The 20,154-nt window shown below is 44.2% G+C and overlaps 1 protein-coding gene across 14 annotated transcripts in view; it reads left to right on the top strand.

Moving 5' to 3' along the window:
• rftn2 (raftlin family member 2) overlaps positions 1 to 20,154 on the top strand; it is a 452,549-nt gene that overhangs the window by 277,691 nt on the left and 154,704 nt on the right. For 5 of the 14 annotated variants that reach the window (XM_070875940.1, XM_070875934.1, XM_070875938.1 and 2 more), the window contains exon 12: positions 15,643 to 15,774. The exons of 1 other annotated variant lie outside the window; for it this stretch is intronic. In XM_070875940.1, the coding sequence (XP_070732041.1) occupies positions 15,643 to 15,720 (78 nt within the window). In that variant the 3' untranslated portion in view covers positions 15,721 to 15,774. Of the gene's footprint in view, positions 1 to 15,164; positions 15,200 to 15,642; positions 15,793 to 20,154 lie in introns of those variants that run through there. 8 more of the 14 variants (XM_070875924.1, XM_070875926.1, XM_070875927.1 and 5 more) reach the window with 4 other exon arrangements.

Below are 20,154 nucleotides of genomic sequence, written 5' to 3'. Positions count from 1 at the left end.
GCAATCTGCAGGCAGAGCCGGCACTTGGAAAATTCACAGGGAGGCTGTTTCAGAGCGGACTTCCATCCTGCTGTCAATCGTGGCCTTTTCAACATGGGCCCATCTCCAGACTCGCACTCGCAGGGCTGGTAAGATTCCGGCTGTTGTAACCAAGTTGTATCTTGTGTGTGAAACAAAACTCAAATAGTACTCCGTGAAGGTGGGCACTGCCTTCAATTTTTATGCATCTGGATCCTTCCATATGCCAGATGATATCACGTACATCTTCAGTCTACTGCATATGAAGTCCACCACCGCCCTCAATGCATCAAATCATCTGCTCCGTAGAATGGCCACCCACATCTCATCCATTATTTGCCAATGCTGAATTTCAGCTGCCATTAATCCTCTTTCTTCTCTCTAATTACACAAGACAGGAGGAAGAACACTCTCTGAGCATGAAAATTCCTAAGTGCTACCAAATATTGCCTGTAAGTGTTTTGTGTATGTGGCAGTCTTGAATCGGAGCTGGCCCACAACCTCTTTCAGCTAGCTCTGGAGATGTCCCAGCTGCTGGCTACACCGTGTCTACAGGTGCTGCCTGGTTCTGCTCACTTTTAGACTGAAGGGGGTTGGCAGGAAGAACCAAGTGTGAAGCCATCCAGAGAGACAGCACCCTTATCTGTGCGAGCTCCAGCCATCCCCTTGCTGCTAAACCCTGGCTTTTGTGCCCACTGATCTGTATAAAAGTAGAACACACTTATGAGCAATGTTCCCATTAAGTGGCGACACAGCTGTCGGGAGGTCCCGCGTAGGCCTCTTGCCGACTTTACAATGGAAAAACCACGCATGTACGGAAATTATAGGGGCCATGCACCCAAAAAGAAAATTAGAGGAAACATTGCTTGTGAGATCTGTTTTTTAGTCTTTGGTGACATTCCACCACAATCTGCCTGCATCTGGAAACCAGATAAGAGAGCAGGTTGTATAATTGATTCCAAAGTCTATGTCAATGGGGTCTCCAGCGCAGATGTCGCCATATATCAGGATGGTTGATTGGTGACCAGTCACATCCCCTGTAGTCATGGCTAATGGCTCCAGTACAACATCCGCAGATGAATGGACAACAAAAATAGAGGTCCATGTGACTATAAAAGTGCAGTAGAGAAGACTATTGCATTCTGAAGTCCCAATTTCGATGCCTGGATGAATCTGGTAGAACGCTACAGTACAGCTCAGCAAGAGTCACAAGAATTACAGTAACTTTCTGATTGCTGCCCGAAGTGCCTCATTAAGACCTGCATTCTCAAAGGTAATGAGGGGGGAGGGGGGGGGGGGAAATTGCGGTCGGAGGCTTCCTTTGTACGAATGCCTCCGACCCGGAAAAAATCTACAAAAGTACCTGGTGGTCCCGGAGGAATGTAGGATCCCGGTCGGAAGCCTCGATTCGCTGCACAGCGCATGGGAATATGTCTTTCAAGTACATATGTACATGCTGGAGTCACATAGGCCTGAACCACCAATCACTATGCAGTATACTCATTGATAAAAATGGGAACTCCATTTGTACGAGTTCCCATTACTATCAATGAGAATAGCCTCCTAGAACACTGAAACACAGCATAATAAATAAATAAAACACCTCACATATTATAAATTAATTGAAATTAAATGTTGTAGAAAAAATATATATTTGGGGAATTTTTTAAAATGTATTTTAATAGGGTTAAAAATCAACTTACCTTAATGGATTGGGTTTTTAATATAAAAATGAGTGTTTAAATGTAATTTTTATGGGCTAGAACCTCGACTTTTTTTGCATGCTTAACGCCCACTTAATGCCCATTTTACCGCTGAAATGACGTGTAATGCCCATATAGCGCCCATTTTGGCACAAAATGGAAACTGGCGGGCATTTTTAGGAAATGTATCGCCAAGCGTTACTTTCCCCATGTACTTAATGCCGGGCAAAAATATTACCGCCCGCACTTTTTTTGGGGCGGAATCAGCAGAATGGGCAAAATCAATGCCCATAATATCGCCCAGCGTTAATTTCTGCACTGATTTAACGCCGAGATTCAATATTAACGCCCGCCCACTTTTTTTATCATAAAGAGCATATTTACCGAAACTAGCGGCCACGAGATCGCCAGCGTCAATTTCATCACCTCGCACACATCGCCCACAATATCGCTTGCCCAAAAAACCGGCCACAAAAAGTGGAACTGTTCTGAACGAACGCCAGCGGTGTGAGTGACAACGCTGACACGCTGCTGTGGATGTGCAGCTCAGACATCAATGGTGCCCATCACTTGGTGACAGTTAAAGTTTATATTGATTGATGTTAAGTTGTATTTAACCCTTTCATGTTAAGAAATCACCAGTCTGTAATGGTGCAGCTATCTGAGACAATGTGCAACAAGGTTATGTTCAATAACAAAAATGTAATACCAACATTGGTCTGAAATCATAAGCATCACAGCCAATAACACCCAATCCTCGCCCACACCGCACTTTTTCCACCGTTGACATAAATCACATGTTCAACGTGTCCAGCAACACAGAATACAAAGGTAAAGCAGGAGCGTGGTCCCCAGCCCCCATACATTGCAACAAATATCATACACTCAGATGGAGATATAACACAGCCATCACCTGCGGACATGCACCTCACTTTCCTTCTTCCCCCACCCCCCCGCCACTTCTACCTCTACCCTTTACCCTCCTCGCTCCACGGCGCCTGGCCGAAGAGCTCCTCCGGCGGTGCCTCATTGGGGAGGATGAAGGCAGATGTGGTCGTTGCACGGGTATCGGGGGGGTGCCGAGGGGGCAACATTCTCTGATGCAGAAGCAGGATCTTGGTCCTTGCTCTCAACTGTCGTTCGCAGAGGTGGTACAAAAGCTAGGGGTGGAGTGCCACACTCGGGGACCACTGGGAGGCCTGTGGCAGCAGTGTTCCTGGCTATCGCATCCAGGTCCTCCGTCGTGCGCAGAATGTACTCAGTCATGGTGGCCAGTTGTCGGGATATGCACCCCAATGCTTCGATGAGCTGGTCACCAATGTTTACAGTCTTCCTGGACAACTGTACCATCTCTCCGCTGTCATGTGGCGCTCGTGGAACAGACCTGCCGCGTTCACGAGGCCTCTGTGGGGTCGGCGCCGGCCTGGGGACAAATGGGGTGCCCTGTGACAAGGTGCTTGAGGCCAATACCTCCAGAGTGGAGGTGGGAATAACCGGAGGACCACTAGATGGCCTTTGGGTGGAATAGCTTCTGGAGTGTGGCAATGCAGGTTCTTCAAAGTCCACGCTCTCATCCAGAGAGAACAGACCCAGTGGATTGACGGGCGAGAATCTGAGCTCCTCAGCACCAGATGTGGTTGGATCGTCCGCCGACTCCTGTCCTGTGCCTCCCCTTCTGGCCTCTGTGGTCTTGCCTTGCGACGCACTGCTGGCTGAGCTGCAAAACACACATGAGGTTATTAGAGGAGAAGTGAGTGCTCGGGTGACAAAGTGAGTCCAGCGCTTCAGAAAGCATATGCACAACAAAAGCATCACCGCTATCAAAATCATCGCAGACATAACATAAAAACATAGAAAATAGGTGCAGGAGCAGGCCATTCAGCCCTTCTAGCCTGCACCGCCATTCAACGAGTTCATGGCTGAACATGAAACTTCAGTACCCCATTCCTGCTTTCACGCCATACCCCTTGATCCCCCGAGTAGTAAGGACTTCATCTAACTCCCTTTTGAATATATTTAGTGAATTGGCCTCAACTACTTTCTGTGGTAGAGAATTCCACAGGTTCACCACTCTCTGGGTGAAGAAGTTTCTCCTTATCTCGGTCCTAAATGGCTTACCCCTTATCCTTAGACTGTGACCCCTGGTTCTGGACTTCCCCAACATTGGGAACATTCTTCCTGCATCCAACCTGTCCAAACCCGTCAGAATTTTAAACGTTTCTATGAGGTCCCCTCTCACTCTTCTGAACTCCAGTGAATACAAGCCCAGTTAATCCAGTCTTTCTTGATAGGTCAGTCCCACCATCCCGGGAATCAGTCTGGTGAATCTTCGCTGCACTCCCTCAATAGCAAGAATGTCCTTCCTCAAGTTAGGAGACCAAAACTGTACACAATACTCCAGGTGTGGCCTCACCAAGGCCCTGTACAACTGTAGCAACACCTCCCTGCCCCTGTACTCAAATCCCCTCGCTATGAAGGCCAACATGCCATTTGCTTTCTTAACCGCCTGCTGTACCTGCATGCCAACCTTCAATGACTGATGTACCATGACACCCAGGTCTCGTTGCACCTTCCCTTTTCCTAATCTGTCACCATTCAGATAATAGTCTGTCTCTCTGTTTTTACCACCAAAGTGGATAACCTTACATTTATCCACATTATACTTCATCTGCCACGCATTTGCTCACTCACCTAACCTATCCAAGTCACTCTGCAGCCTCATAGCATCCTCCTCGCAGCTCACACTGCCACCCAACTTAGTGTCATCCGCAAATTTGGAGATACTACATTTAATCCCCTCGTCTAAATCATTAATGTACAATGTAAACAGCTGGGGCCCCAGCACAGAACCTTGCGGTACCCCACTAGTCACTGCCTGTCATTCCGAAAAGTACCCATTTACTCCTACTCTTTGCTTCCTGTCTGACAACCAGTTCTCAATCCACGTCAGCACACTACCCCCAATCTCATGTGCTTTAACTTTGCACATTAATCTCCTGTGTGGGACCTTGTCGAAAGCCTTCTGAAAGTCCAAATATACCACATCAACTGGTACTCCTTTGTCCACTTTATTGGAAACATCCTCAAAAAATTCCAGAAGATTTGTCAAGCATGATCTCCCTTTCACAAATCCATGCTGACTTGGACCTATCATGTCACCATTTTCCAAATGCGCTGCTATGATATCCTTAATAATTGATTCCATCATTTTACCCACTACTGAGGTCAGGCTGACCGGTCTATAATTCCCTGCTTTTTCTCTCCCTCCTTTTTTAAAAAGTGGGGTTACATTGGCTACCCTCCACTCGATAGGAACTGATCCAGAGTCAATGGAATGTTGGAAAATGACTGTCAATGCATCCGCTATTTCCAAGGCCACCTCCTTAAGTACTCTGGGATGCAGTCCATCAGGCCCTGAGGATTTATCGGCCTTCAATCCCATCAATTTCCCCAACACAATTTCCCGACTAATAAAGATTTCCCTCAGTTCCTCCTCCTTACTAGACCCTCTGACCCCTTTTATATCCGGAAGGTTGTTTGTGTCCTCCTTAGTGAATACTGAACCAAAGTACTTGTTCAATTGGTCTGCCATTTCTTTGTTCCCCGTTATGACTTCCCCTGATTCTGACTGCAGGGGACCTACGTTTGTCTTTACTAACCTTTTTCTCTTTACATACCTATAGAAACTTTTGCAATCCGCCTTAATGTTCCCTGCAAGCTTCTTCTCGTACTCCATTTTCCCTGCCCTAATCAAACCCTTTGTCCTCCTCTGCTGAGTTCTAAATTTCTCCCAGTCCCCAGGTTCGCTGCTATTTCTGGCCAATTTGTATGCCATTTCCTTGGCTTTAATACTATCCCTGATTTCCCTAGATAGCCACGGTTGAGCCACCTTCCCTTTTTTATTTTTACGCCAGACAGAAATGTACAATTGTTGTAATTCATCCATGCGGTCTCTAAATGTCTGCCATTGCCCATCCACAGTCAACCCCTTAAGTATCATTAGCCAATCTATCTTAGCCAATTCATGCCTCATACCTTCAAAGTTACCCTTCTTTAAGTTCTGGACCATGGTCTCTGAATTAACTGTTTCATTCTCCATCCTAATGCAGAATTCCACCATATTATGGTCACTCTTCCCCAAGGGGCCTCGCACAATGAGATTGCTAATTAATCCTCTCTCATTACACAACACCCAGTCTAACATATGACCATCAACACATTCACATTGCAATGATTTTCGTTAGGCCATCATTATTTCTGACAATTTTAGAAATCATCTATCATATATATGACTGGTCGGATATGAGTGCATGTGGCATCTATTGACTTTACATCACGCAATGGTGTAAGCTTTACTCACGTGGCATCACTTCAGGATCTGCAGATGCAGTCCGCGTGTGCTTCCCCATGAGTGCGAGTCATGTCAGTGATGTCGCTGGGGACTGGTGGCCCCCCAACCCGTTCGCCTCTGCACGGACCGCATCGTCGATAGATTCTTCTGTAAAAGGTGACAGGACGACATGGCATGAGATCATTGCGTCATATCATTGCTAGGTACTGTCACAGACACTGATGCAACACATAACCGACAGATCTAATCATGATTATAATGATAATTATCATTCTTTACCTAAAGACGTACACCGTGACCACAGGCTTTGAGTAAAACATTCCCGGTCAAAGTGAAAGACCTCACATCTGCTGATAGTCACACATGACTGTTACAAATCAAATTATATAAATACATAAGTACATGTAAATCAATGTAATACTTACTCTTGCGGATCCCACAAGGTCATTCTATCGTTTGCGGCATTGGTTGCCCTCATGCACCGACGAGACCACCTCTGCTATCTCGGTCCATATCTTCTGGTATGCCTTTGGGGTGAGCTTCCCACGCCCTCCCTGTGTCAAATCACCCCAGCATAACTCGACCTCCTGCAGGAGGGAGGCATTTGCCTCGTCCGAGAACCTCCTAGCTCTTTTGCAGCCTCCAATGTGCTCCTCTCCCAGCTCACTGCTCTCTCCAGCGTCAGTCTCCACAGCATGCTGTGATGCTTCCTCCTCTCTCCATTATAGGCCAAATTCAGTCAAATATGTGACTAGTAACAGCTCATTTTTGTTTGCCTACTTGCTGTGAAGCTCGAAAGTCTTCCTCCTTCCTCCCAAAGCAGCCATACCACACCCAGCCACGCCTTCAGTCCCTCTGAGCTCCCTCTCTATCTCCTCTTCTGCGCAAGTCATGGTGACCCTTGACCTCCTGAATCGCGGGAATCGAGCGTTGCCATGCCATTGCTAAGGACGGCCACACTTGGCAGTAGAAGGTCAAAAGAATTCAACACTACCGCTCATTTTATATCGCTCGCGGTAACGCCCATTTTCAAAACTGGAGACTAGGTGGTTGGAGAATGGGCGAGAAGCCGGCGATCTGAAAACCCTTTTTTAACGGCCACGCCAGAAATATCACCCTACCACAAAAGTGGAGGTTCTAGCCCTATATGTTTTAAAAGTGTTAACGCTGGTAAAAGTAGGCTATGCGCCTTTTACCAGGCATAAAATTTGAAGGACATTCGCTGGGCATGAGTTGGGCAAATAACCCAATCTCTCCCGCGCAGATGTCCTTCTCCCAGTGATGCGGAGGATCTGTCTTTAGAAATCTTGACAGATCGGAAAACCTGATTTTCGATGCATGTGCATTGCGCCCTGAAATCGGCTTTTACAAAGTCTTGCCGGGTCCGTGCACACTTTGTACCTGATAAGCTCATAATAAAGGATGAAACTGAGTACTGTGAGCAATGAATAAGTGTGACCTTAGTTCCTTTAATAAGACTCCAGAGCACAGGTACCGCGTGGGTGACCTGCTTATTTACAGTGCTCCCAAGGGATGCTGGGATCCCTTGGGACTCCAACACTTAAGCCCTCTGGTGGTGGTGCGATACAGGTTGCCAAGGGTTAAATACATAGCAGTACGGACCCGGCAAGGCCGGAATTTTCGGTCCATTAATGTATCTTGGGTCTCAACAAAAGAAAACGCACATTTCATCACCTCAGCCCATGAAGTCACATTCATCCAGGAAAAGGACGTCTGAATTCTACTTGCTGAGCTTTTGCTTTCCACTACAGGGTATAATATTTTTGAAGCAATATAAATAATTTAAATCATTGATTAAAACTACTTATTTCTCTGTCAGTGTACTGTGCTTGCTAACATACATACTCAAACACAGTGCCGGGCTGCCAGATCACAGCACAGACCCTGCATTCAAAACGACAACGGGCTGCGACTAGTAAGTCAGCACATTTTTTATTGACCCCGCAGAAGTTAGCGTGAGTTGTTAGCGGCACCGTGCCCGGGCGAAAAATCATCCCCCCCCCCCCCTGGGGTTGCTAACTGCAGGAGCAAACGACCCCCAATTTCTCCCTCAAAGCATCTTTTGAAGTGATAGCTGCCATTTTGGAACTCACCAATGTCCTTGATGCTTACTTCTCGTGCCTTTTTGCCATTGCTTCTTCCTAAGTTGATACATTTAGACTGGTGCTGGAGTACATGAGATGCCATCACAGAGGTGGTTAGGATGGGCTTGATGGAACCTGCTGTTCACCCAACTGGTTGTCTACTTCCTCTAATCTATCTCCGAGGATCTTAAGCAGGCAAAGCTTTCTTGAGCTAGGTAAACAATCACGTGTATCTAAAGAAATAGGAAGCTTTGCAGCTCCTTGGATGGCAAAAATAAACTTTTTCTGCTGTTGGGGGAGTCTAGGACAAGGGAACAAAACCTTAAAATCAAAGCCAGGCCATTTAGGAAAGAAATGAGGAAACACTTCTTCATGCAAAGGTAGAAGTGTGAAGCCCTCTCCCACAAAAAGCAGTAGATGCTTGCTCAATTAATAATTTTAAATCTGAGATCAATAGACTTTTGCTTGTGAAGGGTATTAAGGGATATGGAGCCAAAGCAGGTAAGTGGAGTTAGGACACAGAACAGCCACGATCTTATTGAATGACAGAACAGTGTTGAGGAGTGGACTGGCCTACTCCTGTTCCTATGTTCCTAATCAATACCTATTTTAATACATGTAGCTGAAAACTGCCCTCTTACCCTGCCATTACCAGCTTGCTCTTGGCGCTTCCCCTTTTCTCACAGCCTCTCTGTGTGCCTTCCAATGAACTACAAAGCTTCCTTATTGTATGTACTCAAACATTGTAAATAGGGTACATAAGAACATAAGAATTAGGAGCAGGGGTAGGCCATACAGCCCCTCAAGCCTGCTCTGACATTCAATGAGATCATGGCTTATCTTCGACATTGATAGAGAATTCAAACAGGCTGCAAAGTTGAGAAAACGCAGACCTTTGCCTACATGAGAGTAAGCACGATGCCTTAAGCATCAATCAGCTTGACATTTCAGGACTTTGGGTAGGGAGCCAATTATGGGCTAACAACATATCAATTGAGCCAATAAGGTCAAAGGGGGCGAGGTCACGATTGTAAATTGATCCAGGATAAGTACAGCCATTTTTTGCCATGTGTTTCAGAAGAACAAAGGATCTGGCATAAAGCCAGCAGTTTGTTGTAGCTGCCAGAATAAAGTTATGTTAAACTATCACCGGAGTTCACATCTCATTGAAAATTAAGAGATCTAATAGACATCAACTCCACTTTCCCGCCCAATCTCCATATCCCTTGATTACCCCTAGAATCCAAAAAAATCTATCTCAGCATTGAATATACTCAATAATTCAATATCCACAGCCCTTTCGGGTAAAGAATTCCAAAGATTCATAACCTTCTGAGTGAGAAAATTCCACCTCATTTCTGTTGAAAATGGCCGACCCCTTAGCCTGAGACAATGCCCCCTAGTTCTAACCTGGGAAAATAACCTCTCAGCATCTACCCTGTCAATCACCCTCAGAATCTTACATGTTTCAATGAGATCCCCTCTTAATCTTATAACCAGAGAATATAGGCCAAATCTATTCAATCTCTCTTCATAGGACAATCAACTCATCCCAGGAATCAATCTAGTGAACTTTCGTTGCACTGCCTCTAAGGCAAGTATATCCTTCCTCGGGTAAGGAGAGCAAGATAAGAAGACCAGAGGGTGTTCCTCCTCCAGTTGCTCTTCTTTGCTGCAGGTTGGGTGTAACCTTTTTTGTTGCAAGGAGACAACACAGTAATGAAGGAATCGGATTGCCAATTACAGTTCTTTTCACCCAGGTGTCTGCATCTATACAATGATTATTATGCTTGAAAGTGCAGGCTCCTTTTAATAACCCCTTCAATGTTAGCATATACCTTTATGGCAGTCAATGCGACTATAGATGTCCAAATTTCCACATTCCATAAAAATTAAACTGCATTACAGTCTGTAACTGATATTCGAACAAGCACCATGCATAAATAAATTATAGGTCCATCATTTATTTAATGTACCATTTCTATTTTTTAATGAAAACTAGCCTGATTTAACTATTAATATAACATGGATATGTGGGGGATGAAATTTGTCTTGGAGATAGTGAAAAATGGGCAATAGTAAATCGGCAACCTGTGTTTTGCACATCATTTGCTTTTTATTTCCATGGAAAACAGGCTGCAAATCTGCTATTACCTGTTTTGCGCTGTTGTCGAAGAACAATTTCACCCATGGTTGCCCATTTAAGCATGCATAACACTGAAGTATGCATCTCATTCTGCTGGATTTTAACCAAGAGCCGATTTTTACAGAGGCCTTTCTTCCAAAGCATATCATATACCGTATTCTTCAAATGCCCCCTACAATATGTAGTGCTGAACCTGTCTGTATTCAGCATAGTTACCATATTGTGGGTTTGATGAACATCTCAGATTGATAGCTCATCCATTAGTGGATGGAAAATTCAGTGCAGCTGCCTTAAAAACTGGGCTATTCTGTAGAACAGCCACGATTTATGAAGGCATCAGAATCTTTGCTTCACGTGCCTATAAAGGCACTTTAAACTTGCAGCACTTCACCAACTTTTATATGATATGCAGGAAAAAAAAGAAGCACACAGCAAATGAGAGATCTTCCCAACTTCTGTCTGAGACTGAACCAGGCTGTTCGCAATCTTAATGTCACATTTGACCCTCAAATGAGCTATCGACCACATATCTGTAGCAGAACTAAGACCGGCTGTTTCCATCTCCGTAACATCGTCCATCTCTGCCCTTACCTCAGCTCATTCGCTGCTGAAACCCTCATCCATACGTTTGTTACCTTTAGACTTGACTATTCCAATACACCTCCTGGCTGGCCTCCCACATTCTACCCTATGTAAACGAGAGGTGATCCAAAACTGCCCATGTCCCAACTCGCACCAAGTCCCGCTCACGCATCACCCCTGAGCTCGCTGACCTACATTGGCTTTCGGTTAAGCAACGCCTGAATTTCAAAATGCTCATCCTTATTTTCAAATCCCTCCATGGCCTCGCCCCTCCCTATCTCTGTAATTTCCTCCAGCTCACCACCGCCCCCGCCTCCCCCCCCCCCCCCCCCCCGTGAGATGTCTGCGCACCTCTAATTCTGCCCTCTTGAGCATCCCTGATTATAATCACTCAACCATTGGTGGCCGTGCCTTCTGTTGCCTCGGCCCCTAGCTCTGGAACTCCCTGCCGAAACCTCTCTACCTCCCCTTTCTCTTTCAAGATGCTCTTTAAAACCTACCTCTTTGTTCAAGCTTTTGTGTAATTAGAAAGGACTAATTAGCAATCTTGTTGTGCGAGGCCCCTTAGGGGAGAGTGACAATAACATGGTAGAATTTTTATTAAGATGGAGAGTGACACAGTTAATTCAGAGACTAGGGTCCTGAACTTAAGGAAAGGTAACTTCGATGGTATGAGATGTGAATTGGCTAGAATAGACTGGCGAATGATACTTAAAGAGTTGACGGTGGATAGGCAATGGCAAACATTTAAAGATCACATGGATAAACTTCAACAATTGTACATCCCTGTCTGGAGTAAAAATAAAACGGGGAAGGTGGCTCAACCGTGGCTAACAAGGGAAATTAAGGATAGTGTTAAATCCAAGGAAGAGGCATATAAATTGGCCAGAAAAAGCAGCAAACCCAAGGACTGGGTGAAATTTAGAATTCAGCAGAGGAGGACAAAGAGTTAAATTAGGAGGGGGAAATCGAGTATGAGAGTAAACTTTCAGGGAACATAAAAACTGACTGCAAAAGCTTCTATAGATATGTGAAGAGAAAAAGATTAGTGAAGATAAACGTAGGTCCCTTGCAGTCAGATTTAGGTGAATTTATAATGGGGAACAAAGAAATGGCAGACCAGTTGAACAAATACTTTGGTTCTGTCTTCACGAAGGAAGACACAAATAACCTCCCGGAAATACTAGGGGACCGAAGGTCTCGTGAGAAGGAGGAACTGAAAGGAATCCTTATTAGGCGGGAAATTGTGTTAGGGAAATTGATGGGATTGAAGGCCGATAAATCCCTGGGGCCTGATAGTCTGCATCCCAGAGTACTTAAGGAAGTGGCCCTAGAAATAGTGGATGCATTGGTGATCATTTTCCAACAGTCTATCGACTCTGGATCAGTTCCTATGGACTGGAGGGTCGCTAATGTAACACCACTTTTTTAAAAAGGAGGGAGAGAGAAAACGGGTAATTATAGACCGGTTAGTCTGACATCAGTAGTGGGGAAAATGTTGGAATCAATTATTAAAGATGAAATAGCAGCGCATTTGGAAAGCAGTGACAGGATCGGTCCAAGTCAGCATGGATTTATGAAAGGGAAATCATGCTTGACAAATCTTCTAGAATTTTTTGAGGATGTAACTAGTAGAGTAGACAAGGGAGAACCAGTGGATGTGGTGTATTTGGACTTTCAAAAGGCTTTTGACAAGGTCCCACACAAGAGATTGGTGTGCAAAATTAAAGCACGTGGTATTGGGGGTAATGTACTGACGTGGATAGAGAACTGGTTGGCATACAGGAAGCAGAGAGTCGGGATAAACTGGTCCTTTTCAGAATGGCAGGCAGTGACTAGTGGGGTGCCGCAGGGCTCAGTGCTGGAACCCCAGCTAGTTACAATATACATTAATAATTTAGATGAAGGAATTGAGTGTAATATCTCCAAGTTTGCAGGTGACACTAAACTGGGTGGCAGTGTGAGCTATGAGGAGAACGCTAAGAGGCTGCAGGGTGACTTGGACAGGTTAAGTGAGTGGGCAAATGCATGGCAGATGCAGTATAATGTGGATAAATGTAAGGTTATCCACTTTGGTGGCAAAAACCCGAAGGCAGAATATTATCTGAATGGCGGCAGATTAGGAAAAGGGGAGGTGCAACGAGACCTTTGTGTCATGGTACATCAGTCATTGAAAGTTGGCATGCAGGTACAGCAAGCGGTGAAGAAAGCAAATGGTATGTTGGCCTTCATAGCTAGGGGATTTGAGTATAGGAGAAGGAGGTCTTACTGCAGTTGTACAGGGCTTGGTGAGGCCTCACCTGGAATATTGTGTTCAATGTTGGTCTCCTAATCTGAGGAAGGACATTCTTGCTATTGAGAGAGTGCAGCGAAGATTTACCAAACTGATTCCTGGGACGGCAGGACTGACATAGGAGAGACTGGATCGACTTCGCCTGTATTCACTGGAGTTTAGAAGGATGAGAGAGGATCTCATAGAAACATATAAAATTCTGACGGGACTGGACAGTTTAGATGCAGGAAGAATGTTCCCGATGTTGGGGAAGTCCAGAAGCAGGGGACATAGTCTAAGGATAAGGGGTAAGCCATTTCGGGCTGAGAAGAGGAGAAACTTCTTCACAGAGTTGTTAACCTGTGGAATTCTCTACCGCAGAGAGCTGTTGATGTCAGTTCATTAGATATATTCAAGAGGGAGTTAGATATGGCCCTTACGGCTAAAGGGATCAAGGGGTATGGAGAGAAAGCAGGAAAGGGATACTGCGGTGAATGATCAGCCATGATATTGAATGGTGGTGCCGGCTAAAAGGGCCGAATGGCCTACTCCTGCACCTATTTTCTATGTTTCTATGTCACCTGCGCTAATTTCTACTTATGCGGCTTGGTGTAAATTTTTTAAATCTCATAATATTCCTGTGAAGTGCCTTGGGCGTTTTACTACATTAAAGATGCTATGTAAATACAAGTTGTTGTTTTGGTTGTTGCTACCTCGGTTTCCTCCTCATTTGTTGGATCTGGAAAACTCTATATTCACTCATTCAGCTATCTCCGTCCAAGCAAGTTTAACCTTTGTCTTGACAGTACGTTGGCATTCTGTTCCAAGAATGACCATCTTCATTTGCTTCACCTCCTGCAGCAGGTCCACCAAGGCTTTCTCAGTAAAAGGGGTGCAAGTTTCCCCCAAATTCTTGCTTCCAGATACTTTTGGGTGCATGCATGCACCTCTGGCAACATTTTCACCACAACAAAAAATTCCCCACCCCTTTAATGGCAAGCAGCAGCCTTTTAAGAGCTGCTGCCGCCTTGCTAGATTGCCATCTCCCAGCCAATCATGCTGCTCCCAGGCACACTGATCTTCATGCACAGGGAATGTGCAATATTGAAATGTGGAAGAGGATGCAAAATTTGTCTGGGTCAGCCCTCCTTGCTACCAGCACAGGATCATAAAATCATAAATCAAAACAATTTTGAACAAACGCAAATCTGTAACTTTCAATCTATTACTGCATTTTTCCCAAGATAAGCAGCACTTGTGCGGGAGGATATCACTCATTCATTTTAAAAGGGAAAGCAGTTCAAGGGGGTGAAAATTAAAGTTGCAGTTAAATTTCTATAGCATTCTGATCCTCGTGGCTTATACTTAATATATTTATTTGCATATACTGTAGGATTATTTTAAATTCCAGATGTATTTTTAAAATCCTTACACTGCATAGAGGGATGATTCTGTTTGTGATGATTAAGGAATTGCAACAACACTCATTTTTCCTTCACACTATGATTTACTGATCTATGAAAAGTACAAAACCAATACTGTAATCCTCAGTTTTTTTAAAAATTTGTATTAATTTCGGTATTGTCTCAGAAAGCTTTATGACATCTATAGTTCAATCTGTCTAATCCATTATTTTTAAGTTTTAATAAAAGTTCTTTTTATGAAACCATGACAAAACTATTATAATATTTTCTTACTGTTTTGATGGAGTTTTATCAGTTTATTCTTATTGTACATGGCAAATTAGTTTCCTGAAACAAACTCTTGATTTGATGCGGTTTTCCAAGTATCCAGGAACTATGCTTCAATCTGAAAATGAATGGCTTCAGCAGAATCTAAACCCCTTAGTGCGTTAACCATTCCTTTCAGATGCCAGAAACAGTTTCCTCTCAGGGATTTTACTTCCTTTCTGGAAATGATTTTAGTCTACAACCATTTTGGAACTTTCTACTTCAGACGGAGTTTTCATTTGCTGTTTGGACAGCCATCTGACTGGTTCCAGAGCACTTTTTCTCATCGCAGGTAATTCCATCCAAGTTTCATTCTTGCCTTTTGTTTACTTGTTAATTACCCAATTTAAGTCTGTGGGGGCTGGGGGGGGGCGGGGGCAGAAAGCTTGTGTCCACTGTTATACTATTAAGGGCCTTAGTGCAGACTGACGTGGCATGAAAGGCTGTGATAAGTGGAGCTGTATGTGTGCAGCATTAATGGTTGCAGCTAACTTTTAACTGCATGTATACAGGGTTTATGCTTCAATTGCAGAAAAAACGCAAATAAGTGACATATGGTTTTAAAAGCATATGTAGAGGAACAGTTCTCCTGTTTTTTGAGTTCAGGGGCCCAGTTTCACTTTTAACTAACTAGAATTTATGGCGGCCAGAAGGCATAACAGAAATTATAACTGCCCTTTGTTGAAATCAGAGTCACAGAACTCATGAGTACCTCTTGAATCTGACTACTTGCAGATCCTGCCATGGGTTGTGGGTTACGAAAGCTGGAAGAGCCTGATGATAGTAGCCCTGGCAAAATATTTTCTACTCTGAAGAGACCGCAAGTGGAAACAAAGACTGATATTTCATATGAATACCTTTTACTGGATTTTACTTTGGACATTGGTGAGTCTGTTTTGCTTCACTGTTTCTGTTTCTATTTGAAACTTGATTGTTTAATAGTACAGAGTTAAAAGGTCTGTTAATATTCACTTTGATTTAAAAAAAGATAGTTGTTTAAACAATTGTTTGTACACCTCATAGCCAATAGTCTTCAAATTAATCAAGTATATAGCTGTTCTGTAGCACTAACATCTGAAACCTCCAGATGTGTGAGGAAAGCAATTTTATTTAAACAAAGCTACTTCAGAAATGGTTCCAAAGTTAACCACTTATTTCAATTTTATGAAATGAGACTGCATGCATATCATAAATTTAAATGTGTGTGCCGAGTGTGCCATTATTTTTCTGTTTACCCTTCTTCCCAGGGTGCAGACTTCTTGACTTTAGCACCCTCAGCTTAAACTGGGTAGTTTGCTGTTCCGAAGGCAAATAAACAACCCCAGATGGCAGCATTCTGGAAACAGAACATCAGTGTTTGTTTGAGGTTCAAATTCTGAAAGCAATCTAAAATAGTTAACTCATAATTCTTTGAAAACTTTCAAGTCACTCAACAGCAACCAGCTCAATCTACTTAATCAGACTGTTATTGCTATATATGTTAAAATAATATGATGTAATATTTAATGAAAGTTATATAACTGAAGTAAGTCTTGTTTTCCCCTTTGATATTTGCCTCCTCCCCCTCCCTTTCTGAAGGCATTGACTCCAATATTAGTCCACAATTCCACAGGTGCCGAATTGACCATTTTTCAAAGGTGAATTTAGGCAGTGAGTGTCAGCAATCATTTCAAATGTGGGAGCCATTAAAGCTGAGCTCATTTCACAAAACATCCATACATAAAAGCACTTGATAGTAGGGGTCACTGTGTTGTAATTAGGAGGGGTAACCCTGACTGGTTTTCCCTTGTACACCTGAAGAACACTGAAACCAATTGTAGCAATGCCATTGAACCCTTGGCAATTGGCATTGGAACCAGCTAACTGGAGATCGAATTTAAAGCCAAGTCGGCTGAGAGAGGGAAATTTTACCTCTGAGCCCTTAAGGGAGCCCTGTTCCTGTCCTTTATTTTCCTCAGCCTTAAGTAATTATTTTCTTTTAAAGGATGAGTAATCTATCAATTTGTTTGACCTCCATATAAGAATCTGAATTACCTCTATCACTCAGTGCTGAGGTTGGGCGGGGGGAGATTACTTCAGAAGGTTATCCCTTTAAGAAAATTATGTGACTTGTGTCAGGTCATCTTCAATTTTGCAACATCATGGTCTCAACTTGATGCAGGTCCTCAGTTCTTTTTCTGGAGACACTGGAAGTAGATATGGTCACTTGCTTTCACAGAAAAAGCTTTTGGTGTCTTGGGGGCCGAAATTGCCCCTCTCCTTAAGGCCTGTTATCACCGTAAATCAGCGGCCATGCTGCTGAGTGAAGTGGCTGCCGACTTTTCGTGGAATGGCCGCTGATAGCCCAATTGCCCTTCCGAGGATTCCTGGCAGTGCCCCGATCCCCCTCCTACCGCTCCGCTGCTGCCCCGATCCGTCTTAAATACGTCATCACCGTGTGCACCGGCAATCTACCCACCCTGATGGCGACATTCCCCTCGGAAAATCTTCGGCCCGCCCGGTGGTGCCAAAACCTGTTTTTTCCCGGTGGTCCAGTGAGGCTTGGCCTTCTGCAACGGCGGTGCGGCTTCCCTTAAAGGAGAGGATGCACTGCCGCCGCCGCCATGGTTTTTTTTGTCAGCTGACTACCAAGTCGGCCTGACCATTATGTCCTCGGGTTTGGCCAGACCGCCAACAGGCAGCCTGGCACCCACTCTTGGGTGCCTGGCCCCTGGCCGAAACCCTCCCTGGTAGCCCAGTGGACCGAAGTTTTAAAGTCGCAAAGGCTCTCCCCTTTAAGTGAAAGGGAGAGCCGTGGTGACGCGCACTGTGATGACGTCATCGCGGCGGTCATTCCGCACTACCCACCCCCCAACTTCCGCCCCTCGTGTTGCCATCGCCTCCTATCTGTCCCTCTCGTGTATCACTGCTCCCATTAAGAGCGACTTCCGGATCCGAATAAAAAACAACAACAAAGAGCGGAATTTCACTCGAGGCAACCTCAATCAAAGCTGCGATTAAAAACCATTGAAACGGGGTGCATGCGCCCCGTTTCGGTCAGGGGGCAATTTCTACCCTTCGGTGTTTTGCTAGAGTTTTCTAAATAAGAAAGATTTATTAAGGAAAACAGAACATGCTAGAAATATACAGCAGCTCCAGCAGAATTTATAAAGAGAAAAAACAGATGAACATTTCAGACGTATACCTTTTATCAGAACTGGAGACTGGGTGATAATAAAATTCTTTAATAGGTGTGAACAAACCAAAGGGAAGGCCTGAAAGAACAGGTAAAAGTCAAATATCAAGAATGCTGACTCCTATCACGAAGAGGAGTTAATGGGCTGGATTTTCCTTCGTAAACCACCCAAAATCGTGAGACAAAAGGGAAGTGGCAGCCTACTGCCGCATCGTCACCTCTAAATTACAGCAATAAATTCCTCCCCCACTGCAGGGACATCAGCCTTAATACGTAATGCTTGCCAACCCTGACCCATTTAATTAACAGCCAGAGGTGGAGTGCCTCGTGATGGGCTCCCCTCCTTCACTTAAGTATTCTCTTACCTCTTTTTAGAGTCAGCTTATGAGAAGTCTTGTTAAAGGTTTTTTTTTTAAATTCTTGTGGCTGTTTTTCCCCTTTAACTGTGCATCATGTTCCTTTTGGTGATGTAGTAAATGTCCCACTGCAGCATCATCGACTTTTTGCTCCTTTACTGCGGCAGGCTCCATCTTGGTGACAGAGCTGCCTCTGGGTACCTGTCCTATGTGCAAGACAAGCCATGGCTCAGGAAAACAGGTCGGCATCACAGCATTGGCTGTAGCAGCGGATGGAAGTTGCACTCTGACCCTTCACTGCAAGCAAACCCACACTGGAGGAAAATCCAGCCCTATAGACTAAGTGACAGCACATGAAAAGGTGGAAAGAGCCAAGAACTGGTGGATGATATATAAAGTTTACGTTAGGGAAACAATAAAAACCCATTAAAAGAATAAAAAGGGAGTGAAAGTAGCTAAATGAGGCATTGAAAAGGCAGGGGAAAGATGCATATAAGAAAACAAATAAAGTCAAAATTGCAAACGCAGGAAATCAAAATAAAACCAGAGTAAGCAGGACAGGTCCACCAGCATCTAAAAAGAGAAACAGTATGCCAAATATTTTGTGTTTATAACCATGTAGAGGAGACTGCACCATTGACAGTGAACATGGGATACTTGATTGGAGGACGTACATGTAAATTGCTGTTTCACACAATAGAGGTGGTTGGGGCCTTGGACAATGGTGTGGGAAGGGATAAATTGATGGGTGTTACATTTTGTACAGTTGCATGGTAAAGTGCTAATGAAAGGGCAGCTGGAAATTGAGGTGGTGGAAGAATGAACAGGCTATTCTGGGGCTGAATGGTCCCAGTTCCTATGGATTGGACGGTAGCTAATGTAACCCCACTTTTTAAAAAAAAAAAGGAGGGAGAGAGAAAATAGGGAATTATAGACCGGTTAGCCTGACATCGGTAGTGGGGAAAATGTTGGAATCAATTATTAAAGATGAAATAGCAACGCATTTGGAAAGCAGTGACAGGATCGGTCCAAGTCAGCATGGATTTATGAAAGGGAAATCATGCTTGACAAATCTTCGAGAATTTTTTGAGGATGTAACTAGTAGAGTGGACAAGGGAGAACCAGTGGATGTGGTGTATTTAGACTTTCAAAAGGCTTTTGACAAGGCCCCACACAAGAGATTAGTATGCAAAATTAAAGCACACGGTATTGGGGATAATGTGGATAGAGAACTGGTTGGCAGACAGGAAGCAAAGAGTAGGAATAAACGGGTCCTTTTTAGAATGGCAGACAGTGACTAGTGGGGTACTGCAAGGTTCAGTGCTGGGACCCCAGCTATTTTACATTAATGACTTGGATGAAGCAATTGAGTGTAATATCTCCAAGTTTGCAGATGACACTAAGCTGGGTGGCAGTGTGAGCTGTGAGGAGGATGGTAAGAAGCTGCAGGATGACTTGGACAGGTTAGGTGAGTGGGCAAATGCATGGCAGGTGCTGTATAATGTAGGTAAATGTGAGGTTATACACTTTGGTGGCAAAAACAGGAAGGCAGAATATTATCTGAATGGTGACAGATTCGGAAAAGGGGAGGTGCAACGAGACCTGGGTGTTATGATACATCAGTTATTGAAAGTTGGCAGGAAGAATGTTCCCAATGTTGGGGAAGTTCATAACCAGGGGTCACAGTCTAAGGATAAGGGGTAAGCCATTTGGGAC

Source organism: Pristiophorus japonicus, chromosome 3 (genome assembly GCF_044704955.1).
Source record: "Pristiophorus japonicus isolate sPriJap1 chromosome 3, sPriJap1.hap1, whole genome shotgun sequence".
Lineage (NCBI taxonomy): Eukaryota > Metazoa > Chordata > Chondrichthyes > Pristiophoridae > Pristiophorus > Pristiophorus japonicus.
This window is presented reverse-complemented; position numbering and strand designations above follow the sequence as displayed.